Source organism: Chlorella variabilis, assembly GCF_000147415.1.
Source record: "Chlorella variabilis unplaced genomic scaffold CHLNCscaffold_4, whole genome shotgun sequence".
In the NCBI taxonomy this organism is placed as follows: domain Eukaryota; kingdom Viridiplantae; phylum Chlorophyta; class Trebouxiophyceae; order Chlorellales; family Chlorellaceae; genus Chlorella; species Chlorella variabilis.
This window is the reverse complement of record NW_005435084.1, coordinates 176786-202834: the sequence shown is the minus strand read 5'-3', so window position 1 is coordinate 202834 and position 26049 is coordinate 176786. Positions and strand designations below refer to the sequence as shown.

At 69.0% G+C, this 26049-nt stretch overlaps 4 protein-coding genes across 4 annotated transcripts; 1 reads left to right on the top strand and 3 right to left on the bottom strand.

The window, feature by feature from the left end:
• Nucleotides 1-1196: 1196 nt before the first annotated feature.
• Nucleotides 1197-7222, bottom strand: CHLNCDRAFT_141903 (hypothetical protein; the record flags this gene model as incomplete). Its single annotated transcript, XM_005849927.1, has 15 exons — nt 1197-1310; nt 1631-2209; nt 2380-2479; nt 2685-2765; nt 2990-3725; nt 3963-4446; nt 4657-4723; nt 4936-5038; nt 5290-5342; nt 5566-5646; nt 5862-5971; nt 6189-6289; nt 6412-6541; nt 6745-6828; nt 7085-7222. The coding sequence occupies 15 exons, from the start codon at nt 7220-7222 to the stop codon at nt 1197-1199; spliced, it is 2961 nt and encodes a 986-aa protein (XP_005849989.1).
• Nucleotides 7223-8081: 859 nt separating this feature from the next.
• Nucleotides 8082-9385, bottom strand: CHLNCDRAFT_141902 (hypothetical protein; the record flags this gene model as incomplete). Its single annotated transcript, XM_005849926.1, has 5 exons — nt 8082-8174; nt 8391-8482; nt 8654-8721; nt 8961-9037; nt 9314-9385. 5 exons carry the CDS (start codon nt 9383-9385, stop codon nt 8082-8084), a joined length of 402 nt encoding a protein of 133 aa, XP_005849988.1.
• Nucleotides 9386-10054: 669 nt separating this feature from the next.
• CHLNCDRAFT_20429 (hypothetical protein) lies at nt 10055-11730 on the top strand (the record flags this gene model as incomplete). Its single annotated transcript, XM_005850179.1, has 6 exons — nt 10055-10208; nt 10363-10401; nt 10568-10673; nt 10987-11122; nt 11440-11565; nt 11668-11730. The coding sequence occupies 6 exons, from the start codon at nt 10055-10057 to the stop codon at nt 11728-11730; spliced, it is 624 nt and encodes a 207-aa protein (XP_005850241.1).
• A 414-nt stretch (nt 11731-12144) lies between these two features.
• Nucleotides 12145-18249, bottom strand: CHLNCDRAFT_50528 (hypothetical protein; the record flags this gene model as incomplete). The annotated part of the gene is made up of 18 exons (XM_005849925.1): nt 12145-12291; nt 12453-12648; nt 13298-13422; nt 13566-13679; nt 14096-14225; nt 14466-14611; nt 15085-15259; nt 15497-15663; nt 15732-15841; nt 16047-16135; nt 16354-16469; nt 16687-16799; nt 16933-17054; nt 17238-17362; nt 17549-17649; nt 17856-17947; nt 18058-18119; nt 18178-18249. The coding sequence occupies 18 exons, from the start codon at nt 18247-18249 to the stop codon at nt 12145-12147; spliced, it is 2202 nt and encodes a 733-aa protein (XP_005849987.1).
• Between the last annotated feature and the right edge of the window lie 7800 nt (nt 18250-26049).

Sequence of the window (26049 nt, the reverse complement as noted above, 5' to 3'; positions counted from 1 at the left end):
GCCCAGCGCTGCAGGCGCTGCCGCGGGTGGCCACCGGCGACGGCCTGGCGGCGGCGGGCGACGAGGCGGCGGCGGTGGCGGCGGCGGCGGGGCCCTCCTCCCTGAAGCAGGAGGCGGCGGGCGTGGCGGCGGTCGGCAGCGCCTGCCCCTACTTTGGCTGAGCGGCGTGTCGCTGCCGCGGCGGGCAGGCGCAGCGGGCTGGGCTGTTAACCTCCCCACCTCCCCACCTACTTATGTATCTAGTACACCGCTGCTTGACAGCCGCCCGCCCCTCTCCGGCTGCCTGCCCCCTTAAAGGCAGCGCAGTGCGCGCCACCGTACCGCCTGTTCCTGTATTGTACCGCCGCCCTGGGGCCCAGCCCTCCCGCTTCCGCGCCTCTGCGCCCCGCCGCCGGCGGCAGCACCGGCGCCGGCGCCGCCCTCACGCACCCACCGCTCGTGCACTGTGTATGCTTGCCTCCCTCCCCCTGCCCTCTTCACAGCTCTCTGATGCCTTCCCTCGAGCAGCCTCTATCCCTCGTTTTTTTCCAGGTCTTTTCGCTCCCCTCTCCCGCTCCATGCTCCCTACTACTACGCTCCCCTCTCCCTGCCCTCCCTGTGCACTTATGCCTACTAAAAACTTCTTTCACAATTCTGAGCCGCCTGTGCCCCACACATTGGGGAGGCGCGCCAACGAATACCCCAACCGCAGAGCACAAACACTGACCCCGAACCCTATTACCAATACCGCGCGCCGTGCCGCGCAGCTTTTGCTCTGGGGGTGGGGACCGCCTCCCGCCCCCGTTTTCCCTCCTTTTCCCCGCCCTACCATCCGTACCTTATTACTCACCCGGCCCCTACTAATACTAACAACTCGCAGCAGAGCGGCTAGCACTGGGGAGAGCCTCTGACCCCCGCTCTCTGCCGGCACCTCGCAATATATGTAAGCCCAGCAACGAAAACGGTGCGCTGCGCTGGCAGGGGCTGGGGCTGGGGGGCACGGGAGGGGAGAGGTCTGCAGCGCTGGCAGGTGGGGCCGCGCGCTGCTGCATGCTGGGGCAGCTTACACCTTGCCACCCTCACGGGGCGTGTGGGTGACAGAAGGAGAGGGGAAAAAGGAGGCAGCAAGAGGCACACAGATGCTGGAGGGTGTCCGCACGGCTCGCGCCTGCTGCTCTCCACCTGTGCTGCCGGCGCAGGCTGCGGGCCCGCCCCCCTCACTTCTGCCTGCCCTGCCCGTAAGCCTCCAGCAGCGCCTGCTCCTCCTCCGCCAGGCTGCCGCCGCCACCATGCGCCCACTGGCCGCGCAGGTTGGGGTTGCGCCACGCGTTCTGCGCAGGGGCGGGGCGGGGCGGGGCGAGGAGGGTGGGTGGGTGGTGTGGGAGAGATGCATCCACACTGATGTGAGTATGGATGGCAGGCCAGCTGACCACAGCAGCAGGCCGGCAGGCGGCAGGCAGCAGACAGTACTCCGGCAAGCGGGGCCGCCCGCAGAGGCACGCATCCCCAGGCATGCTGCGGGCAGCGCCCCCACGACCCGGGCCCCAAACGCAGCGGTTCAGGCGGCAATGCCAGGCAGCCTGCCCTGCCCTGCCTTGCCCGGCCCGGCCTGGCCCGGCCCGGCCCTGCCCGGCCTCGCCACCCTTCACACCTGAGGGTGGACTTTGGTGGCCCTCATAAACTGATCCAAGGGCTGCTTCCCTTTCTTCCCCTTCTTGCTGCCGTCGCCGCCGCCGCCGCCCGCCGCGTGGCCGCCGCCCCGGGCGCCCGAAGGCGCTGCCGAGGGCAGCGCGGGGAAGGCATCGGGCGAGGGTGCCGCCGCCACCGCCGCCGCCGCCGGAGCTGCCGCCGGGTGCCGGAGCTGCAGCGCGGGTGCCGGCGCGGGGGCGGCGGGGGCATGCGGCGGCCGCGCCGCAGCTGCCCAGCCGCCGCTGCTGCCGCCGTTTGCCCCGGGGGCCGCTGCGGCCGGCGCCTGGGCAGGCGGCGGCGCCTTCCGTTGGGGCTTCTGCGGCTGCGGCTGCGGCTGCTGCGGCGGTGCCTGCTGTGCCTGCTGCTGCCTCCACCGATTGCTGGCATCGTCCGGGCCGGGGCGCAGCTGGCCGCAGGCCTCGCACACGCGGGCCGAGGGGGCGTTGGCCAGCGTGCATGCGCCGCACTGCCAGCTGGCGTTTCGCTCCGCCAGGCTGGCGGCCACCGCCGCCGCCTCGGGAGGCACCCACCTTCCCTTGCCCTGCAGCCAGCGGCAGCGGGCGGCAGGCTGGGTGCACGCACACAGCCAGACGCAAGCCGGAGGCAGTCCGCCACGCACAGCCACAACGCAGGCGCTGCCTGCCAGCCGCCCCAGCGTAATCCCGCATCATTGCACAGTTTAATTACTAGCAAAGCATGCACAGCACGCACCTTGGACTTTCCATCTGGAGCAAAGGCATCGCGGTGCACGGCCAGCAGCTCTGTCCGCTTGGCGGCGTCGGGACAGGTGGCGGCGAGGTCGGGGATGACGCTGCGGGCAGGCAGGCGGCGGGCAGGCGGGCGGGCGGGTGGGGCAGGTAGAGGTGCCATGGGCGGGCGGGCCGGTGGGCGGGTCAAGCAGACAAGCGTGGGCAGGCAGGCAGGCAGACCATCAGGTGTCGTTGCATGCCGGCACGGCACAGCAGGCAGGGCAGCAAACCAATGCAGGCAGGCGGCATGGGCGGTACGGCCAGTACCTGACCAGCCCCAGCTCCGCCACGGCTTCATGGTACTGCTGAGAGCTGGTCTGGCCCCGCACCCAGCTGGCGGACTGCTGCCTGCAGGGAGACAGGGCAGGTAGGCGGAGCAGGGGAACAGTCAAGGGATGAGGCAGGCAGGCAGGCAGGCAGGCAGGCAGGCAGGCAGGAAGGTGCGCGCGCCCGCTCGCCGGGCTGGCAGGCTGCGGGTGCAGGCCGGCCGCACGGCGGCGCTGCCTGCTGCCCCTCCACTGGCGCCGGCCCCCCCTGCGGGCGCGCCGCCGCAAACACACGCAGCCGCACACCTGAACTGGGCAAACTGGGAGGCATCCAGCTGGCTACGGATCTTGTCTATCAGCAGCTTGTTGGCGGCACGCAGCGCCTCTGAGATGCCGGCAGGCCCGGCCCCGGCTGCCGCGGGCGCGGCAGCAGCGGCGGTGGACGCTGGCGCGGCGGCGGGAGCAGGGGCTGGCGGGGGCGCGGCCGCTGGTGCGGGGCCCGCCTGCTGCTGCTGCTGCTGCTGCTGCTGCTGCTGCTGCTGGCGCTTGGCCTGCCGCGCCTTGAGCCGCTCCAGCTGCGGCTGCCGCTCTGGCGGGGCCTCCAGCGGTCCCGCAATCTCTTGGGCAGAGGGAGGGCGGGGCAGGCCGCCGTCGCCGCCGTCGCTGCTGCCGCCGCCGCCGCCGCGCCGGCGGCTGGCCCGCGGCAGGATCGACTCCCAATCGTCTCGCTGCAGCTGCACAAAGCCGGCGGCACTGGAGGGCCGAGAGCCGGCCGCGCCGCTGCTGCCTCCCTCATCCTCTGATGCCGCCGCAGACGCCGCCGCAGATGCCGCCGCAGAGCCCGGCGCAGAGCGCTGCTGCTGCTGCTGCTGGGGCCCCGGCCCCAGCGCTGGGAAGTGGTCCGAAGAGGGCGGCAGCGGCGGGCGGCCGCCGGAGGCGTGGAGCACGCGCACCGCGCCGCCGCCGCCGCCGCCGCCGCCGCCCACCACCGCCGCAAGGCTCTTCTTCTTGGCGGCTCGACGCTTGGCTGACTTGCTGGCGCCTGCGGGAGGGAGAGGAGCCGCGGCGTGGCAGCGTGTGGGTGATGTGTGGGTGACGTGTGGCGCAGGTGGCAGTGCTTGGTCTGAATCCAGGCAGCGGCAGGCAGCGGCAGCAGCAGCAGCAGCAGGAGGGAGGCGGTCCCGGGCTGCTGCCGCCGCTGCCTGCTGCTGCTGCTGCTCCTTGAATAAAATTTAGAAAACGATAGAAAACCAATAAGATCCTGAAAACAACGGCCTACCTGGCAGCGCGGGGAAGTCGTCGGCGCTGAGGCTGCCGCCGGCGCCGCCGCCGGCGGCGCCCGCCCAGCGCGGCGCGCCGCCCGCCGCCGCCGAGCCGCTGCCGCCGCCGCCGACTGTCGGGAAGTCTGCTTCGCTCAGCGAGGGGCCCTGCCCCTGCTGCTGGCCGCCGGCTGCGGCGCCTGGCTGCGCCTGGGAGGCGCGTACCGCGCTTTCCACCTGCGCGCTTTCCACGCTGGCTGCCAGCGCCTCCTGCAGGTTGCCCCGGCTGCCGCCCTGGCTGCGGCCCTGCAGCTGGGACGGCACGCTGGCCGCACCGCCAATCACTACCGCGCGCCGGTCGCCCCCCAGCACCGCTGCCAGCGGGTGGGGAGCCTCAGCGGGCAACGAGCTGCCAGATGCGCCGCCGCCGCCGCCGCGGCTGCGGCCGCCCCCGCCGCCGCCGCCGCGCCCGCCGCGCTCTCCCTCCGCCTCGTCCCGCCGGTACTGCAGAAACCAGAATAGGGGAGGAGGCGGTGCAGGGCAGCTGCTGGCATTGGTGTGGCAGCGGCCGGCACGGTGGGTGGCAGCACATGGCACATAGCACACCGCGGGGTGCGCAGGTAGCATCCCCGGCTGTGGCGGCACGCCAGGGCCAGGAGAAAGTGCGGCTGCAGTGCAAACGGTACAAGGAGCGGTACGGTACCGCCCTCCCACCTGGAAGTTCATCTGCAGCGTCAGCGCCGCCTTCTTCTCAAGCTTGCTCAGCGTCTCGCCGTGCTCCCTGCATGGCACGGCGGCGCAGCGGCGGGCCGGCCCAACAATCAGCGGCGCAGCAGCGGGCCCGCGGCGCGGGTCACCCCGCACGGCGCAGGCTGGCGCATGCCGCTGTCCCAGCACCAGCAAGCACCAGGCAGCAGGCAGCAGTGGGCGCCGGGGACAGGCATCCACGCAGCCGAGCCACGCACACAGTCCATGCTGCCGCCTGGGCCTCACCTCGCAGTGTGTGTCTTGAGCTGCTGCTCGCTGGGGAACACAATAAACTTTTTTTCCAGGCAGGCGGGGTGCGGGCACAGGAAGTGGTCCCGCTCAAAGTGGTCTGCGGCGAGCGGGCCAGCGCGGGGAGCGGTACCGGTGGGCAGGCAGGCGGCCAGCAGCAGCAGCACACACATGCAGGGGCGGGGAGGGGACTTCAACAGCAGCGCAAAACAGCAGCACAAGCAGCGCACAGAGCCGTAGTGCGGCAGAGGGAGGGGTAAGCGCGGCCGCCGCCACGGCCCCACGGCCCAGCCGGCCGCGGTGCCTTGGCCCACCCCATTAGGCCCCACCCCACTCACTCTCCCCACTCACTCTCCAGGTCGGCATAGTCCCGGTAGTAGACGAATTTGTGGGGGTTGGCGCGCCTGCATGGGTGGAGACAGCGGAACAGTGGCATCAGGCGGCGGGAGGCGTCGGTTGACACGCCGGGGAGCGGGGGGGAGGAGTGGGCAGCAGGGGGGGCACAGCAGACGGAAGGCAAGTGGAGTGAAGTCCACACATGCGGTTGTTTGGCTGACGGGAGAAGCGAGGTGCCCGCAGCCTGCCCCCCTACCTCCTTCCCAAAACCACCACCACCACCCCGCCCACCTGCACAGGAAGCAGTTCTCGTGGTCGGCATGCATGTGCTGGTACAGCTCATTCTCCCCGTAGAACCGCTTGCGGCAGAACCTGCACGGTACCGCAAACACACAGCGGCACGGCAGTGACGCGCGCGGGTGCGCCCGGTGGCTCCGGCGGGTGGGCCTGCTGATGCGGCTGGCGGCGCAGGGCACGCGGGCCGGTGGGAGCTGCCGGGCATGCATGCACAGCTGCAGACGGGCCGGGCAGGCAGTACCGGCGCTCCGCCCAGCCCAACCCAGCCCAGCCCGTCAGCTCGCCTGCACTCGGGGTGCCCTTTGAAGCCTGCCGCAGCCATGGGCCCCTCCACGTCCCCGCCCCGCATGTGACGCTCCAGCTCAGCCTTGCCATACACCTGCTGCTCTGCCACAAATACCTGCGGGCGTGTGGGGTGGTGGTGGTGGTGGTGGTGGTGTGTGTGTGTGTGCACTCGTGCGTGTGTGCAGTGACAAGGCAGCCGGCTACAGCGGGGCTGTGGGGAGCAGGTGCGATAAGGGCTCGGGAGTGGCCAGGCAGGAGGGTCATCTGAGGCTGCAGCAATCACGCCAGGCCCCTTGCCGGCGGCAGGCCGCAGATATAGCCCTGCGCCGCACCTTGCGCCCCTCCAGGCAGATGTCGCAGAACTGGAGGCGGTGCTGCTGCTGCAGGTGGGTCTGGAGGGCCTTGAGGGAGGGGAAGGGCTTGGGCGGCGCGCCTGCGGGCAGCCGGGGAGAGGGGAGGGGAGCAGGCACGTCAGCCGCCGAGCGTGCGCCATCACACACACCATGCACCCCGCGCTGCCCGGCCCGGGTCCCTCCTCCGCCATGTGACCCTCACCCTCGCCCTCCTGCAGCGCCCGCGGGTGGGTGTACGAGCACAGGCCGGCGATCTCTCGGAAGTGGGCGGCATCATCGAAGTAGGCCTGGGCGGAGGCGAGGTGCTGCAGCTCGCCGCGCTTGGCACGGCCCTGCGCAGCGGGGGAAGAGGAGGAGAGGGAGAAGGGACGGGGTGGCCGCTGTTGGCAGAGGGCCCAGTGGCGGTCTGGACACAAGGCGCACCGCCCCGCCAAAGGCAGGCTTACAGCGCGCATGCTGAGCACCGGCTCGATGCTGTGGCGCAGCGGCCGGCGGCGGCCCGCAGTGCCTGAAGCAGCGCTCGCACAGCGCTCACCGGCAGCGCGGCAAACTCGTCGGGCGGTACGGTTTCTGTGTACTCCCCCATGAAGCGGGTGACAAACACAGAGTCCGCGGGCACCTGCAGGCAAAGCAGCAGCAGCGGCAGCGGCACGAGATGGGGGCGGCGGGGCGAGGCGCACAGGCGTAGCAGGGAAGGAGGGAAGTGGGAGGAGGCCTTCCGCTGGCGGGCCTGGGATACCCCCGCCCCCGCCCTGTGCGGCGCTCGGCCCTCGTGGGCCTCGCAGCCCTCGCTGCGGGGCTGCGGGGCCGAGCTTCTTGGCACAAAGAGCCCTGAAGATGGGCCCCGCGGCGTACGGTACGGCAGCAGCACCCACCTGGCAGTACACGCAGCGCGGGTCTTTGAGGACCGACCGCAGGCGGGCCACGCACTTGGAGCAGGCATCCTTGTGCCCGCAGGCAGCGTACGCCGCGTACTGCAGCGGCTCTGCGCACACAATGCAGATGTCTTCCATTGTGGCCGGCGCCGCTGGTGCTGGCCTGTGCGGCCGGGATTTGGGAGCCCAGGCCGGGTGCCGCCTGCCAAGGTGCAGGCGGTGGGACTAAGTCGCGCCGCGGTGCTGCCCGCCGCTGCGGCTGCACGCGGCCGATGGGGCCCTTGCCTGCTGCCGCACTGCAGCAGAAAGGCCACAGCGTCCTGGGCGTCAGAGCGGGTTGGAGGCTGCAAAAGAACTGGCGGCCACGTCCCCGCCGCCAGCGGCAGGCCGGTGGGCTCGCGGCCAGCGGCGGCGGCATCCACGCCGCGGCTCCCCATGGATCGCAGTGCCCCAGCGCAGCCAGGCACAGACAGTTGGCTGGAAGCGGAACTGCCCAGAAGACACACAGCATGCCTGCGCGAGGACAGCCGCGCTCACTCACCTTGTGCCCGAGGGCTAGCTCAACGAGAATGCAGCAAACGAAGCGATGGGCGAGCTGGGCATGTGATTGCGGGACCTCGCAGCCCACTCTGCCGCCAACGCTTGTGCTGAAGCCCAGCCAAGCTAGGATTGACAAGCTCAGCACTGAGCGGATCACGGACCGCTGTTCGCCAGCCTGCTGTGCTGTGCTGCTTGCTTGGCGGCGGTCACTTGCGGGCCACGTTGCAAGGCTGCCTCTTCTCTTAGAGATAGATAGCAACCAGAGTTACACCGCAGCAGCCTGCCAAAAAAGTTCGCAAAGGCCTCCAACCATCAAGGTTGCAGACACAGCTCCACAGCATGCGCAATCCTGGGAGCGCACGGCACTTGCGAGCGGCGAGTTGGGCGTCGCCCATCAAGGACGCTGGCTGCCCGCTCGGCAGCCACAGCAGGCCAGCCCATGGGCCAGTCCAGCCCTCTAGATCGTGTAGCCGTTGTTGTCCTGCTCCAGAATGGACCGAAAGGGCGCCCACTTGTGCGTCTTGTTGTGCGTCGGCGCCGTCTCCATCGCCTGCGCCAGCTCACAGCCCAACGCACGGCACAATGCACGTCACAGGCCGGCGCAGGGGTCTGGCGGCGCTGACTACCGGCAGGCAGCGCAGACGTGAATTGAGCTGGCTTGCAGCACGGCCCCAGGGGGACATGGGTGGGCTGGTGGGCCTGCCGCTGCACCGCCCTTCCCCAGCCGTGCCAGCGCTCCCCAGCCCTCCCCAAAGCCAGCACCCACCTCAAGGGCCTCCTCCTTGGTGGCCACAGCATACTTGCCCTCCTGCAGCTTCACGCTGCCGCCCGGCAGGTGCGAGCGCCGCGAGTCCCGCACTGCAGGCCAGTGCCGGGGGCGCGCGTGTGCGCTCGTGTGGAGCATCGAACTAGCAGCCAGCAGCCAGCAGCTGCTCACAAGTGACAACAAGATCCCAAGCAGCAAACAGCAGCATTGTCGCCGCCGGTGCAAGAAGCGGTACAGCTAGCAGTACATGCAGCAGTACACACCGTAGTACTTGATGTCGTACACCAGGTGGTCCTCCGACTGCGGCACCGAGGCACGGATGGGGTACGACCTGCACAGCTGGATGGGCAGCAGGACCGTGGTGACAAGAGAGAGGAGACAGCGGGAGGCGCCGATGAGCGGCAGCACAGACAGGAGCAGCAGCATGTACTTGGCAGCAGCCGTGGAGCGGCATGCCCGATCGTGGCAGCAAGAGAACAACAAAGCGCAGGTCAACCAGGCGGCAGCAGCAAGGCAGGGAGAGAGCAGGCGTGGGCCACACGGCGGGCAGTCGTTGGCGGCAGCACACACGCTGGCGAGATGGCGCGGTAGTTGGTGGCGCGGGGCAGGTGGTTGAGGTACTCTGGGCTAGACACGGGGCCCGTGTACTGCATGCGGCAACCATGGGGGCGCAAGCTATCTAGCACAGCAGGGTGCAAAAGCTAGAGCGAGCCACGAGAAAACACGAGGCGAGGTAACCAGCTACCATTCCTGCATCCCTGCCCTTCGAGGGTGGATCATGCGCCTTGCTGGAAGGGAGCTGACCAGTGCGCTGCCGCAGCAGCAACAAGCGAAGGGCGGCCGATGACGGAAGTCGGCCGGCGCTCCCGCAGCGAGCTCCAGGCGCCGCGGCGCGGCCTGGCGCTCGTACTCCCGGCACCCACCTTCCACGGAGCCTTGATGCCGACCTTGGCCAGCGCCTCCCCCACCTTCGCCAGCGCACCCCCCTTCGACATGGTGGCCCACAGCCGCCCTCGGCCAGGCAGGGCCTCCCCGGCTGCTTGATCGACTGCCACCTGTGCCCTCGGCCAACGGGCGAGCCTTGGGTTGCTTGTGGGTGGGCGAGGCCGAAGTGAGGGTCTGCCACGGAGCCCAGCAGCTCACAGCTCCGGCCAACTGGACACAGCTCCGACCAACGATCAACACGCGACGCAAAGACAACGCCAGCGCCCTGCTCAGCATGCTGCAGTTTTCCTCCCGTTTGTTCCGCTTCATTCCGGCCTGATCGCAGCTGCTGCACTTTCAGCTTGATCGCACAAGTGCACCGCAGCGACTAGAGGCTGGCAGGAGCAGAGGAGGAGAGCAGGGGCTCAAGTGCTGCAGGCAGCGGGAAATGGTGAGGCGTTTGCGTGGCTGTCGCCTGCGGGCCAGCCTTCTGGACCCTCCGGGCCACTCGCAGGCCGCTGCCGCCGCTGCGTGCGATCGCCACACCAAATCTAGGCCCCTCAGCTGCGTGGAGCCTCCTTGCTGGCCACACAAGCTGCGCAGTTGAAAGGGGATCAGCATATTTCAGCCGCAACGCAGCTTTCGTGCTGTGGCGGCAGCTTGCCGACCGGGCGGCGGCAACCGCGCTGTTGCCGCCGCCGGCGTCGCTCCGTGCCCGCCCCCCGCAGCAAAGCGTGCAGATGAGCGCAGGCTTGACCCCGAGCCTGCAATCTGGGCACGGCTGCTGCCTGCTGCAGGGGCTGTGGTTCTCCCGCCTGCTGAGCCTGTTTGGCGACAAAGAGGCACGGATCCTTGTGCTGGGCCTGGACAATGCCGGCAAGACCACCATCCTGTGTGAGTTGCCTAGCAAACCGCTGGGGCTGGCGTAACTGGCGTGGACCCCGCAGCTGGGAGCAGGTATCCTACAGCATCGTTCATTGGCAAGGGTGTGGCGGCTGGGCTGACAATGGGCCCTGCTGTGCCGCGCCGCTTGCCTGCCTGCGTGCAGACCGGCTACACGTGGGCGAGGTGGTGCAGACCATACCAAGTGAGCCTGCTGCTGGTGGCGCTGCTGCCTCTTGGGCCGTTGGCTGGACTGCAAGCCTGCGCCTGTTCCCCCCATCCCCACATGGCTGCTGTACCTGCTGGCTGCCTTGCTGAGCACTGCTGGCTGGCCGAGGCTCACCATAACCGTCTCCCCGCGTCTGCTGAAGCCATCGGGTTCAATGTGGAGACTGTGACCTACAAGAACATCAAGTTCCAGGTGTGGGACCTGGGAGGCCAGACCAGCATCCGGCCCTACTGGCGCTGTTACTACCCGTGAGTCGCCTGCCGCCGGCTGCTGCTGGAGGGAGCGAGGGAGCGGAAGCCGCCAGCCTCGCTGCGCCCGCATGCGCCGCTCCTCTGCGAGCTTTGGCTCGGCCTGTCGGCAGGACCGCGCTCTGGCCGGCCGCTGCCTGCCGCGGCTGCCCGCTGCCCTTGCGCCACGCCGCCATCCGCGAGCTGCGGCCCGTGCCCGCCCACCTCCCCCGGCCTCCTCCTGGCCCTGCGTGGCGCCTTCCCTTCTGCCTCCTTGCCCACCTCCCTTACGTCTTCCTGCCCCTGCGTGACGCCTTTCCTGTCCGCCCTGCAGCAACACCCAGGCCATCATTTATGTGGTGGACAGCTGCGACGTGGACCGGCTGCCCACCAGCCGCGAGGAGTTTGCGGCGATACTGGAGGAGGAGGAGCTGCGGGATGCCGCAATCCTGGTGTATGCCAACAAGCAGGTGGGCTGGGCTGGGGGCGGGCCGTTGTGTTGAAGGGGTGGTGCTGCGGGGAGGGTGAACCCGGGGTTGGATGTGTGTGTGAGGAAAGCAGCGGGTGGGACCGGGCGGGGCGGGCTTGATGGGGCGGCTGGTGGTGCGGGGAGGGATGCAGGTTGGTGGCGATGCAGGGGATGGGACGGGGGGTCGGAGGCCGGCGGAGCGATGCTGGGAGATCGGCTGCGGCGGTTCAGAGGGCGTGCCGGCTGGGGCAGGGATGGAGCCGTTCCTGTCTGCGGCACGACGGCTGACTGCGCTGCCGCCGTCTTGTTGCGCTGCAGGACCTGCCGGGCGCGCTGAGCGATGCGCAGGTGGCGGAGGGGCTGGGCCTGACTAGCATCAAGAGCCGGGACTGGTCGATCTTTAAGACGTCAGGCACGTGGCTTAAGAAAGAAACCCGGGGGATGGTTTCACCTGAGGGATGGGGCTCGGCGCTCCGCCATCGTCATCATCTTGTCTTATCAGCGCCCTCGCCTCCCCTTTGGCTGTGTTGCGCTGCAGCGATCAAGGGTGAAGGGTTGTTTGAGGGGCTTGACTGGCTGTCGAACACGTTGAAGACCAAGCGGCGGTGAGCACACCCCGAATCGACGACTGGCTCGTTTTCTCCGCTTATTTTCACAGCTTCCTTTGTGTTCTGACCATTTGACTGCTTCCTTTGATTGCTGTGGCGTCAGAACTGCCTGCCCCGCCATGTAAACTGGTCCAACTGACGTCCCGGAAGTCCATGCCTCAAACATTCGCTGTTAGAATTGGTAAGCGGCACACGTGAGGAATGGCAATGCAGTGCTGGAAGTGTGTGATGTCCATGATGGGTGGGGGGCTGTCTTGCCCGCGTGCAGCGAGAGGGCGGGCTACCTGCCTCAGGCTGAGGATCACGGGTCTGCATGCGCGGAGGGTTCATTAGCTGTCATTATATAAAGTTTGAGCTGCTGCTGCTGCTGGGCTCTCAATCGCTCGATGGGCTGCTGGGAGGTGTCTCGGCTCGGTCAGGGGACGCTGCTGGGCGGCGTAGTGAAGCGGTAGGTGGGGCTGCCAGGCCCCTCGCCCAACGCGTTTCGAGCAAAGGCTGTGATGTTGTAGGCGGTGCCTAGCGAGAGCCCAGTGCCGAAGCCAGGCTGGAATAGGAACATGAGCTGCAGGGAACAAAGGTGGCAGCCGGGAACGGGCCCGGGGTATGGCAGGCTGTCGGGAGTGCATGGGAGAGGAGCCTGCACCGTGCCGCCGCCATGACCACACCAGCACCAGGCGGCACAGCTGGCTCTGCATCTGGTGAGGTCTGCCACCACAGCCCCACCTGGGCAGAAGACACCGCCAGCCCTGCTCCGGTCACGTTCCTGCTGACCGCTGTGCTGCCGGCAGCTGTGGGCTGGGCCAGGATGCGGTGCATGGATATCGGTAGGCCCCCGCTGCTCCCCATTGTGACGGTGACAAGCACGTCGCCAGAGATCGGATGGACTGACACAAAAAAGACAGTCGGGGCGCTGGGTCGGCTGCAGCGGCGGCAGGGGCATGCATGCGTCGGGCGTTTGAGGGCAGGCGGGGCCAGCAACTGCACCAGCCCACCCGCAGGCGAGGTGAGAGTCCCTCGCGTGGGGGCTTGCCTGGGAGTGGTGTAGTTCCTGACTGCACTGACTGGGCTCAGGCCCGCACTGTTGTTGGCCCTGGCGGTGAAGGAGTACTTGGTGCCGGGTGCGTACAGGGCGGGACCAAACTTCACATTGTACTGCAGGCCAGTACCACAGCGGCGCAGCCCTGCCGTCAATGGATGCATGCACCAGATGAGGCGGGTGGTGGTGGTGGGCAGAGCAAGCCAGGGCCAAGCTGCGGCTGCAGGGCGTCTCATCAGCGGGTTTGAGGCATGCCGGAACCCAGCAGGCAAAGCAGGGTTGAGGTTCTTTGCAGTGAACGGCGCGATGGTGGGGGCGTCTGGGAGCCTGCGCCAGACGATACAGAGAGCGGCAGCTTGGGCCATCGGAGGGTGGCGGCGGCCGGTGGAGCGACGTGCATGCAACGGTCTCCCGACTGGCAGGCACTGGAACGCTGCCTGCAGCCTCCGGCAGACGGGCATGCATGCATGCGTGCGTGCATCCAACAGCAGCCCGCGAAAAGGAGGCAGAGGCGCAGCAGCACGCATCCCACCGGATGGGGGTTGTGAGGGAGACGTTTGCGCTCCAGGGGCCGGAGCCCGCCCCGTTGATGGCCTGGGCGGCAAAGTTGTATGTGGCGCCAGGCGGGAAGGCGGACAACAGTGCGGAGAGCTGGCGCTGCGCGGCACAAGGCGAGGCGTTGCATCCAATGCAGCTCAGGCTGACTGGGCGCGTGGCAGGGCCTGGCAGCCAGGCTGGGCGGCGCTGGCACATCCGGGCAGCAAGTTGGGAGGATTAGGGCAGGCGCCTAGCAGTCGCACCTCGCCGTTCCCCGCATCCGTGCCCATGTCGGCGCTTCCGCCGAGCGGGACCATGGGCCCCGCGCCTGCTGCCCGCACTGCCTGGACGAGGAAGCCTGTGAGGCCTCCGCCCGTCTGGGTGGGCGGGGTGAGGCGCACCAGCACGCGGCGGGGGTCTGTAGTGGAAAGAAAGAAAGAAAGAAAGAAAGAAAGAAAGAAAGAAAGAAAGAAAGAAAGAAAGAAAGAAAGAAAGAAAGAAAGAAAGAAAGAAAGAAAGAAAGAAAGAAAGAAAGAAAGGGCTCACATCATGGGTGTGGTCAGCGGGAAGACGGCGCTGGGCTGGCTGGCCCCAACGGAGGTGTAGGTGGTGGCATAGAGCCTGTACAGCCCGGCTGGCCGCATGCCCACGAACGTGCGGGTGAACAGCGTCACCTGCATCGAAGGGCGGCCGGGGTACTGACGACGAGTCGCCACGCCTGCTTGTGTGGTGCCCTGCCGCCCCCCAACGCCACCCAGCCACCTGCTGGGACCCAGCAGCTGCACTGCCTCACCTGGTTGGTTACGAATATGCCCCGGCTGTCCTTATTGCCCATAGTTATGTTTGGGTCGGAGCCAGCGGGCTGAGGCACGCCTAAGATGCGGTACCCGTTGATGACCGCTCCTCCAGTGGCCACAGGCGGCCTGAGGGCAACCACAACCGACTGGGGGTCGGCTTTTGCCCAAATGATGGTTGGCGGTGAAGGCAGGCTGCAGCGCACGCAGACCAGCAGATGCATGCAGGGTAAAGCAGCGAGCATGGTGTGCACAGCGCACGGGCTGCTGGGGTGGGTGCGGTGAGGGATGTATGCAGTGTGTGGCACGGTGCGCAGCCGCCAGGCTGCCAGCTGGCAGGCGGCCTGGGCTGGCAGCCGGTGCGCCGACCTGAGCGGGGCGTTGAAGGTGGTTGGCGCGCTGGCTGGGCCCTCGCCAGCCATGCCGGTAGCGTATGCGTACAGCCGGTAGGCGCGGCCTGGGGAGTAGGTGCCTGGGGCCAGCCTGGGGTCCTGGCTGGGGCGCAGCTCCACGGTCTGCAGCAGTTGTGTGCACACCGTGGTGGTGGTGGTAACCCTGTGTTACAGTCACCCCGCTATGATAGGCCGCGTGAGCAGACCTTGGGCAGGGGGCACACGTGATCAAGGGGCATCAAGAGAGGGGGTGGACCATGGAGCACCCTCTCCATGGCTCCGACCACCCTCCCCCCAGCTGAGCGTCCCAGGGTCACCCCACCCTGGCCCCGCTCCCCGTCCTGCCGGACACGCAACCCCCACAACGTGGTGGGGGACGTGGGGATCCTTAGCAGCTTAGGGTTTTTAGGGTTAGCGGTTGGTGACAGGGAAACTTTCCTTGAAGGCATGGTTGCTGATGTGCAGCCGCCACGCCTGCCTCTTTGTAATGCTGCTCCCATTCCCCCCAACGCTGCCGGCTGGCCATGCATGGCGCGTGCAGCATCTATGGCAAGCATCCGGCGGGCGAGCCCCCTGCCCCGGCTGGAGAGGCATACCGTGGCCTCGCCGCCATATGCCGCCGTGGCAGTGATGTTGGTGCCGGCGCCCGTGGTCGGCACTCCCAGGAGGCGGTAGCTGGAGATGCCAGCGCTGCCGTTCTTCACCACCACACGCACCACGTCCTCCGCCACAAAGTGGTTGGCGCTGAGGATGGTCGGGTTGGCTGGCCGGCTGTGCAGGTGGGGGAGGGAGGGGAGCGGGCACACGCCGGCGGCTTGCTCAGGGGCAGTCCAGTGGCGACGCAGAGGTGCCCAGCTGCCAGGCGCGCCCGCCCGGCGCCCGGCGTGCGGCTGGTGCAGGGGAGGGGTGCAGGCGCGGGCGTCACGCGGCCAGCCCGCTGCGCGGCACAGGTGTCGGCATTTACTTGCTCCTTAAAGGTGTAACTGACAGACAGCTAGGTGAGCCCACCCTGGCATGGTGAAGACATAGATGTAGCCCGGGAAGCTTCTCAGAATGCACGTGGCTGGGTCAAAGTAGTCCCACAGAGGGTTGCAGTAGTAGGTTTCGACTTGCACCCAGTAGGTGGCTCCAGGCACGAGCCTGGCGCGTGCGTTGGGCAGGAAGGCAGCGCGCACCTGCGGGGAGCACGGCGGGGCGGCGCTTGAGCGGTGCCAGGGGCAAGGATGCCGGCTGCCTGCCTCACCTTGCCGCCGGTCCCGACCTGCTCCGCGCCCAGCGTGCGGTTGCTGCCAATGACCACCTTGGGCAGAGTGTTAGTGTGAGGGACGACGCCGACGATGTGGCCGGTGATATCTGGTGCAAAGGGAAGCAAGGTGCGGGCAGCAGGGGGTCAGAGGCAGGGTGGGTGGGCAGGGATGCGAGCCTGGCAGGACATCCGGCTGCCACTGGGGTCCCTGCCATCGAGTGCTGGTGGGCAGCTGCGGCGGGGCAGCGGGGCAGGGGGCGTGACAGGAGCCGGGGGCACCACTGGCACCGCCCGCCCGCCCACACAGCTCACTCAGGCCGGCGTCCTTGGAAGCATCGAAAACGACCTCCAACACGTTTTCGGGGGTCAGCCTGACGGAAGTGACGTCAGAGGAGGGCACCCTGCAGCCAAGCATGCAGACGGCGACCTCTCATGGGACCCCTGGGTTGGCCCCACGTGCACGTGTGCCAGCTGGAAAGGTCCCCGGCGCCAGGATGCCAGCCCAGCATCAGCATGGAAGGGCCAGCCACCACCGCAAAAAAACAGCTGCCCAGCAAGGGAGCGGGCTGGGCGGGGTGGCGGGCGGCAGGCGACGCGCTGGGGGGAGCGCAATGCGCACCAGCAGGAGGTCAGGTAGCGCAATTGGGAAGCGGGCGCCTCGTCCCCATCCAGGTTGATGGCATATGCATTGATGGTGTACCACTTGCACTCCCGCCAGCCCTCGGGGAATTGAAACTGCGCCGAATGAAGGCAGGGGGGAGCTGCTGATCACCAGCGGCGATTGCGGCAGGCGGCCCCCGGCAGCAGCCGAGCCGGCGGCGTGCTGCGGCGCCGCCAGCTGGCGACAGCTGGCGCGCCCCGCTTCGCCGCTGGCTCCAGCCCGCTCCCGCCGTATCCGGCGAGCTGCGCAGCAGGGGAGATAGCTACAGAGCAGCAGGCGGCACCCCCTCACATGGTATATGTAGTCGCCGTCGCTGCTGTCGTACGCGGGCGGGCCATTCACGGTTGCGGTGAGCGCCTGGCCATCGCCATCCGGCACCAGCACCAGCTTGTAGGCCGCAATGCCTGCACACGCAGGCAGCTTCCAAAGCATCACAGCTGGCCGTGCGCCTGCCCGGCAACCACTGGCGCAGCAGCCAGCACGCGCATTTGCTGCCGCAGCCTGCCCGGCCCTGTCCTGTGGCACTAGCCAGCCCACCTGCTGCGCGGGCAGCCCTCTCTGCCTGGGACAGACCCTGGTCATACAACAGGTGCACACCAATCCTGATGCCATTCTCTCTTGAGCTCTGCACATCAAGGCTGGCAGCTGCGCCCGGCTTCCTGCAGCCAACGCCCACGCCGGAGGCAAAAGGAAGGCCAGGGCTTGGAGGCGCCGCCAACAGGCATGGTGGCAGGCGCCGCCACAGGCGGGGCTGTCGAGTGGGGCGGCGGAGTGGGCGGGGACGGTGCCAGGCGGGATCGCCGCCATGCCGGCATTGGGCGGGCAGCGGCGGTGCGGCTCACGGCGGGGGCGTGGTGAAGGTGAAGGGTGAGCTGGCGGCGCTCTCAAAGGCGGAGTTGGAGGTGTGGGCGGAGAAGGTGTACTGCCGATTGAGCGGTACACCGGCCATGCTCAGCTGCAGCAGCCTCTGCAGGGCGTGCAGGGTGGGGGTGCGGGAGGGAGGGCAGAGCGAGGGCAGCGGTCTGAATGGCGGCGGGCACATGCACGGGAGGCGTGCGCGCCTCCCCGGCTCCGCGCCACTGCAGCGTTCTTTGGCTGCTGCTAGTTTCTCCTGGCTGAGTCCGATAGACAGGCAGCTCTGGCGGCAACCGACCTTGCTGGCGTCCAAGGTCATCCCAAGCTGGCGAGTTCCTCCCAGCGTGAGATTGGCGCCGCCGCCGGAGGGCACACCCACGACGCGGTATCCCAAGATGGCTGCAGGGCAGGGGAAGCGGCTCGAGGGAGGAGGTGCAGGCTGCGCTCAGGGCGACGCCTGCTACCACAGCTGTCGCGCCGCTGCCGCGGCTGCTGCAGTTGTCGCTTGCGCTTGCGGTGTGCTGCTTTTGCATCCCGAGGCAGGCAGGCGGCGGGGCAGCAGTTGCTTGGCGGCGGCGGCAGCAGCACCATGCGGCGGGGCTCACTGTCAGATCCTGTGAAGGCTGGGGGTGTCAGCACCACCAGCAGGTTTAAGTAGTCTGCTGCCACATGAACGACGGTTGGCGGGTCGGGGCGGCTGCATGATGTAGCAGCGCCGCCGCGTCAAAAACGACAGCGCATGCAGCGGGCCCAGGAAGTGGGGCAACTGAGGCTGGAAAGCGGCATGCCTCAAGCCATGGCTCGCACCTGACTGCTCCATGTACGCACAGCCTGGTCTGGCCCTCCAGCCGAGGCTCGGCGAGGCAAGCCTGCACCACAGTGGCACGGCAGCAGACAGAGTCGGCGGCAGGTACCCCGCTGGCACACCGGGAGCGCTGCAGAGGAGCTGGCCTTGGCACCCACCGCCAGGCAGATGGCCGCCAGTGTCAGAGGCCTCATGATTGCAAAGATGGATGCTTTCGAATATGGCTGCGGGGGAAGCCGCAGGGCGAGATGGGAGACGAGTTGAGCGGAGCGCTCGGCGACGGCGGCGGCGGCATTGGCCACGGCAGCACTGCACCCCACGGCTGAGCGGCCGCCACCGTAGGGAGGCGCATGCCGCTCTGCTTCTACGGCTTAGCATCCACCCAAGTGCAGCAGTGCTAAGGCGGACGTCCTCGGCACGGCTAGGCAGCGTCGCCCATCGCGAGAGAGGCGTCCCCCCTTTCCGCACCCCTAGCAGGGTTGTTCTCCTCATCTCACCAGTGTACACTCGGGGATGGGAGCTGGCTGCGCTGCTTGGGGGGAGGTGGCACGAGTGAAGTAGTTGCTGGACGGGGTTTCAGGGCAGCTATAGTCTTCGATGGAATGGTGAAGTCTCGGCAAATCATCAATAGTTGTAACTGAAGGCGCATGCGCATGGACGGGCCCGCTGTCGGTATCCAGGACACTTTGATGACAAGAGGGCGCGGGCGCCGAAAGTGAGAGGACGGCCTCATGTTCTGTGCAGCAGTGCTCAGAACTCGATAATAACGCTCAGGATGCCGATCAGGTGGCTTCCCAGCGTTAACACAGCATGGGCATGCCCACTGCTCCAGCAGATGCGCCCCGCCACCGTCCGCCAGCTACCGCGAAGGCTGCCGGCCGGCGGCGTGGCGGCGTCAAGCCGACGCCTGCGCCGGTGCTGCTACAGCTGCTGACCTGGTCGCATCCCACCGCCTTCATGCCCACTTCCGATGGATTGGCTTCTGCAAGAGAGCAATAGAGACTGCAGAGACCAGCAGGTAACCGGAGTGGGAGGTCCCGACAGCAGTGCCCGGCCTAGGCCGAAGAGTTGCGCAGCAGGTTGTTGATGTGAAGTGACCGCAGCAGGGAGCCAAGACGCCTCATCCCTCCAAAGGGTAGCCTGTACTAAGTAGTACTTGGAGGTAGCCAGGCCACCTCCGCGTGATGCCACCACCACCGCCGCCCTACGGCCAGCTGCACCGTGGAGGCCTCTGCGCTCCCTGCTGCCCCATCGACCCCCTCACTGCGCCATGCACTCCTGCGGCGCCGTTGCTCGGCTTTCTCTTTCAAATCAAAACCAGCTGACTGGACGCGAATGCGGAAGCCGCCAGCTTGCGGGCCCCGGCTCCATCGGCCCCGCCGCATTGGCCTCGTTCCTGTGATCACTCTGTTTGTCCGTTAGCTGCACCGGGCACTGCCAGGCGAGGCCTCCTTCTCCTCCGCAATGTCGGGCAGCGCCGCCAGCGAGGAGGAGGAGTATGTGGATGCGCTGGGTGTGATCACAGCCCTGGAACGGACCTGCGAGCTGGAGGCCAAGCTGCGGCAGGCCATTCAAGACACGCACCCGCTCACCACCACTCTGGATTGGGACTTCAACGCCGCGGATCGGGAGCGCGAGGCGCTGCTGGCGATCAGGCGCGCGGGGAGGGGTGGATGGGGCAGCCTCGCGGCGGCTGCGTTTGAGGCGGGTGGGGTGCTGCGCCGCACGACGCTGGCGGCGCCTGGGTGACAGCCGCGGTGCGCAGGGGGCTTGGCCTGGCGCCGCTGCTCCTGCGGTGCTTCCGGGCAGCCCGCAGGCGGCACGCCACCCCTCAGCCACCTGCCGCGCTCCTCCCCACGATCCTGCGGCTGCCCGCCGCTCAGCCTGTCGCGGCCTGTCTCCTGCCTCACTGCCTGTCGTCGGCTGCTCGTCTCCCTCCTGGGTTGCAGCGAGCAGCTGGAATATCTGGAGGACAAGCTGCGGGAGTATCGCTTCCTGGAACCAGCAGAGCTGGAAAACAAGGTGCGCCGCGGCCGCCGCAGAGCTGCAGGCAGGCAGGCAGCATCCGCCCCCTCACGCGCCCGTGGCGCGCAGCCCGCTCCGGCCGGCCGGCGGGCCCTGCCCTGCCGCTCCCCGGCCGCCCCCTGGTGCCGCTCCCCTCGCCTGCCCGCCCTTTGCCGCTGCGCACTGCACCCACGCAGCGCCTCTCGCCGCTGCATCCACTCCGTGCCACTCCCCACCCTCCCTCCCTCTCCCACCCTCCCCTTCCTCTCCCACCCGCCCCGCCCCATCAGGCTGTGCTGCTGGGCCAGCTGGACTCTGTGCGGCGGGAGCTTGTGGAGGTGGTGGAGCGCTTTGTGCCGCACGTGCTGTTTGGGAAGGAGGTGGTGCGGGAGGTCATGGCCTTTGCGCAGGTGCGGTGCAGCGCCCGCCTGTGTGTATGGATACCACACCACTTGAGTGGCCGGGCTGCTGCTCCGCGGCTGGGGTGCCTCCCCAGGGAGGCTGGGGTGCTTTGGAGGAGCAGGCGCTCGGCTGGCTGCGCTTGTCCTGGGTTCTGATTGGGGACCCCTATAACCTGGGTGGTCCATGGCGGGATGGCCGGCTGCTGGGGGTATTCAGCGCCCCAGCCCCGGGCCCCAGCCTGACGCTCCGGGCTGCGCTGGCGGGCTGGCGGGCTGCCTCTGCAGGTCTCGGATGACAGCAGCGGGGAGGAGGTGGAGGAGGGCAGCGAGGAGGAGCTGCTGGGCGGCGGCAGCGGCGGCCTGCACAGCCTGCACAGCCGCGGCGCCAGCGGCAGCCAGGGCGGCTTCGCCTCGGAGTTTGAGACAGACCATGATGAGCTGGCGGGGCGTGCCCAGCATGCGCAGCGTGCCCAGCGTGGCGACGCCTACGACGCAGAGCAGGACCCAGCGCTGATCCCGGCAGTGCGGCGCTCCGGCGCGCAGCACCGCCCGCCGCGATACCCCACGCACGCCCACGGCAAGGAGGCGGCGGGCGGCGGCGGCAGGCAGCCGGGCGCCTCCCCCAAGAGGTACGTGGCGCCGCGGCTGCCGCCGTCTGCCGCGGCGCCGTTGTGTGCAGCGAGCGTGGCAGCAGGAGGGGGCGCGGGCGCGGGTGGGGTGGGGTGGGGTGCGGCATGTATGCAGCGCCGTATTGCAGCTGCTGTGCCCGTGCATCACATCATAACGTGCCTGTGGTGTTGGTCCCAACTCCCCACGCACCACACGCCTGATCTTCTACTCATGTCATGTCTTGCTCCGACAGCATCGATCGGCGGTACGCCTGCCTATGCCTGAACCTGGCGCGCCCCCCTGCCGACCCCGCCTGCCGCGCTTTCTTCCCCGCGCCCGCAGGCCCTCCTCCCACCAGCCCGCCGCCTCCACCTCCCCCACCTCCCTGCACCAGCAGCACCAGCAGCAGCTGGCCTACCTGCAGCAGCAGCAGTCGCCCACGCGCTCCGCCTTCCTGCAGCACCAGCACCGCGAGCTGAGCAGCGAGCAGCAGGCCCGGTGCGGCCCCGGGGGCCACCCCTTGGGCGCCAAGGCGGTGCCGGGCGCCGCCTCCAACCGCACCAGCCCCGGCTCTGCCGCAGCAGCAGCCGCCGCTGCGGTCGTGGGTACGGGCGGGCAGGCGCGGCGCGGCGCGGAGGCGGAGGCCGCGCCCCGGCCCCAGCCCGGCAGCCGCAGCGGCAGCAGCGCGGGCAACACAGACAGCTACAGCTTCTCTGCCCAGCCGGCGGGCCCAGCACCAGCCCACCCTGTGGCTCCCCCATCCTCCTATGCACCTTCCGACGGCGCCCCGAGCAGCCGCCAGTCGCCTCACTCCGCCCGTACCGCCAGCGGCACCGCCCCGCCCGCCGCCGCCGCGCCGCCTCCCGCCGCGGCCGCCGGGGGCAGCCGCCCCACCGGCAGCCGCCCCAACGGGAGCCGCACCTTCCTGCTCAGCAAGCTGAACAGGGCGCAGGGCAGGTACGGCGACAGCGCCGGCAGCGCTCGCTTCGGCGCCTACACGCGCGTCAGGTGCGGCTGCTTTTGGGAGGGGCTGGCGGCGGCTGGCGTGCTGCGCGCGTGCCCAGCACGCCATCAGGCAGCCGCCGCCGCGGCCTGCCTGGCCGCCTCCCCAGCTGCCCCCAGCTTCCCCCGCTCCTCTCCCTCTTCCTGGTGCCCACTCCCGCACCACACCCTCCCCAGCAGCCCCGCACCCTCCTTCCCAGCGTGGCCCGCCCCTGCCCCTGAAAGAAAGAACAAGGAAAGAACAAACAAAGGAAGAAAGAACTGCCCCTGCCCCTCCCCACAGCGATGAGGACATCTACGGCGCACTGGAGGAGCGCGGCCACGTGCGCCCCGCCTCCATCACCAACCCCTCGCCCCGCCAGGCGCGCCGGCGCCGCCGCCGCTGCTGGTGCTGCTGCTACGCAGCCTCGGGCCCCCGCCGCCACGCACGGAGGCACGCCGCTGCTCAGCGGCAGCACGCCGCCGCCGCCATGCCCTGCCAGCCGGTGGGCCAGCGTGCTGACCAAACCATATCGGCTGGCTGAAGGTAGTACCCGTCCTGCCGCCCCCATTTCGCACCGCTGCAGTACGGCGGCTTTGTCAAGATCGCCGACAGGCTGAGCCAGGGCGAGGAGGCGGCTGCCCCGGTAAGCCCCCGCGGCAGTTGGTGTGTGCATTGGGCACGGCTGAGCGAAGCCTTGGTCGGCATCCCGCCTGCGCCGCCGGGCTGCAGCCTCCAACGTGTGCACGCCTCAGCGCCGGCTGCCCCTGCCTGCCTGACTGACTGACTGCCTACTGCCTGCCTGCCCCCCTTGCCTGCCCCCGCAGGTGCCCGGCCCCACCTCCCAGCGCTCGCCCATGCCGCCTCGCATCTACGGAGAGAGGTGGGCGCCGCTGCTGCCCGGCTGCATGCCCAGCTGCTGGCCTGCCCAGCTGCTGGCCTGCCTCCTGTTCCCTCGTTTGCTTGCGGCTGCTCTCTCTTCACTACCCTCTTTCTCTCTCTTTCTCTCTCTCGCCCTCCCTTGCCCTGGCGCTCCTCTGACGCAGCAAGTGGCTTTGCTTTTGCCGGGCCGCAAGCTGTGCCAGGCTTTGCCGGGCGTGCTGGGCCCAAGCTGTGCTGGCCCCAAGCTGTGCTGGCCCCAAGCCCAGCAGCCAGCGGAGCGGCCTGGGCCGACCACCACCGACCGCCGCCCCTGGCCCTTTGCCCCGCTTGCTGCAGCCCTGATGGCTGGGAGGCAGGCGCCGAGATCCAGCCTGCTGGCCATGCTGCCTCGCTTTGCCTCGACCCTCCAGCGCTGCCCAGGCCGGATCGCGGCCTCCGGGAGCAGCTGTCAGGTGGGCCGGCTGCCGCGCTGTGCATGCTGTGCATGCTGGGCATGCTGGGCTTGGTGGCTTCATCGCGCCACACCCTACCTGGCCGCCTCCTGCCCGCGGGAAGCACGGTGGGCGTGGTGCCGGGCTTGGGGCGGCCGGGCGGCGCCGGGAGGCGGGAGGCGGCCCTCTGGGTCGCTAGGGAGGGGTTATGTGCTGTGCTGCTACGCATGCCTGTCATGAGGCCTCCATTTTTCGTTTATTATTTTGGTGGAATGACGATTCACCAAGCTGCGCGTGTGCGTGTGTGCCCCGGCTGTGTGCCGCCTGCAGTGCGGTCCACGCCTGTGCGGGTCGTCTCCCCGCCCCGCGAGCGCCTGCACCTGGCCTACAGCAGCGGCGGCGCGGGCGTGGTGGGCCGCCCCGCGCGCGGCAGCCCCCGCGGCGGCGCCGGCGCCGGCGCGGGCCGGCTGGTGGGCCGGCTGACCAACCTGCTGCTGACGGGCGCGGCGGCGGCGGTGGCCGTGGTTGTGGCGCAGCATGCGGGGCCGCTGGTGGTGCAGAAGGGGCAGGAGGTGGCGGGCCAGGTGGGGCGCAAGGTGCAGGAGCAGCGCCAGCAGCTGGCTGTCAGGCGCCAGGCGGGGCAGCAGCGCAGGCGGGAGGCGGCGGCGGCCCGGCAGCGCGAGCAGGCCCCGGCGCTGCCCTGGCAGCAGGGCGGCCGCATGGCGGACCTGCCGCAGCGGCCCAGCGGCGTCCGCATGGCCGACCTTCCCCAGCGCCCCGGCACCGCCGCCGCCCCCGGCCGCATGGCCGACCGCCGCCCGACGGCGCCGCCCCCACGGCAGCAGGCGCCGCAGGCGGGGCCGCCGCGGCAGCAGGGCGCCGCCGACCCGCTTCCGGCCTTCCTGGCGAATGCTGCGGCGGGCGTGCCGGGGGCGCCCCCCGGCCGGCACAGCGCGACGGGCACCGCCGGCGGCGCCCACGGTTCGCGGGCCGGCCCGCGGCAGCCCAGCCAGCTATTTCCGGCCATGCCGCCCCCGGACGTGTCTGCTAGCATGGGCTGAGCCAGGCAGACAGAGAGCCTGGAGGGGGCAGCAGGCGACGCTTTCCTCCTCCACACATGCGATTCGACGACGCTGCATTGGCCCGAGTCATGATAGACAGATAGCACCGTTCGGAACTGGACCCCGCCCCACACTCTAGCTTGCTCGAGGCAGTGCCTTCCCTGCTTCGCATGCGGGGCCTCACCCGTTCTTTGACTTATTGTTCTGACTTGTTCCTCGCTGCTTTGATGGATCGACGTGGCGTGTCGCTGCTCTCCTCCCCGCCTCACACCCTTCTCCTCCTGCTCTTTTGGCGTGCACAGCCGCCTGTCCCTTCATTGGATCCATACTACCGGTCCAGCGCAGCCCTGTTTTCTCCTTCACCTGGCCTGCGTCCCGCCGCCGGGCCGTGGTGGCGGCGGCGCTGTACTCCTGTTGTTTACTGCTTCCTTGTTTGACCGACACTCCCTTGCGCTCCCGCCGATGAGACCTTCATTCACATGTGTAAGAGCTTCGTATTGAGCGTGCCGTGGCTGATTTCAAAACGCGGCAGCAGTGAAGCCAGGTCAAAAATTGGGGCGGCCGCGTAGGCCATTCAGTATCGGACGTGCTGCTACCTGTCGTCCGCCTTGCCTAGCCGACTAAAAGGGCTGATGTTCCCACACGCATCCGCCGATAGCGCCCATCCTGCTGAGCGTGAAACGCGGCTGACGCAAGACTGGGCTCAAACCTGCGGGCACCCGTGGTTTGGCCCCGATCTCTCGTCTGATAAACTCATTCGTCGTTTCGTGAGCTAGGAGGGGTGTGCAAGCTGCCCAGGTCCCAACCCCCAGGGATTCTTCGCTGCGCCGGAGCCCCCATCTCGCCGCAGCGCCCAATGAGGCTGCTGGAGCCTACCAGCTGCGTTCCCCAGTCCGGACTCTGCTGCCAGCCAGGAGCGGTGTCGATGGCCGTCGCGGCAGCACCACCTCCAGTGCAGCAGCCCTCCAGCCAGCACCTGGCCTTCCTCACCTCCTGGAAGGCCAACGTAGCCCCCAAGCTGGCGCAGATGCTGCAGCTGTTGCAGCAAAAGGAGGTGGCCACCTCCTTCTCCATAGCCCAGGTGCTGCGCCTGCGCCCTACCGCCCATCACCCTGCCGCCGCCGCCGCGCTGGCCGTGCACCACTCCTGTGGCCGGCTTGCGTTCGTTGGCCCTTCCGCTGCTGGACTTGCCGCCGATGCCGGCTGGCCTGCCGCCCTCTGCTCAGCCCCGCCGAAGCGGCGGCCCGCGGAGCGCATTGTCCGTTGCCCTCCACGGCTCCCCGCCGCCTGCCAGCATGCGTGACGCAGCCAGCCCCCTGCTCCGCACCCTCCCCTCGCCCGCAGATCTGGACCTACCTGCCGGTGCTGACAGAGGGGCGCCAGATCCTCAAAGCCGAGCAGCTGTGCCTGTTGGGAGACCCCGAGCTGCAGCACTTCCACGCAGCCTGCACGCAGGAGGGCGTCACCGTGAGGTGCGCTGCTCCCGGTACCCCTCTGTTCACTGTCGTAACCCCTGCTCTCACAGCGCTCGCCCGGTCTCCCGCCGGCCTCTACACAGCGACTCCCGAGGGCCGTGCCCGCGCAGCCCCACCCACCGCGGCGCCCTCCTGCCCCCCCCCCCACC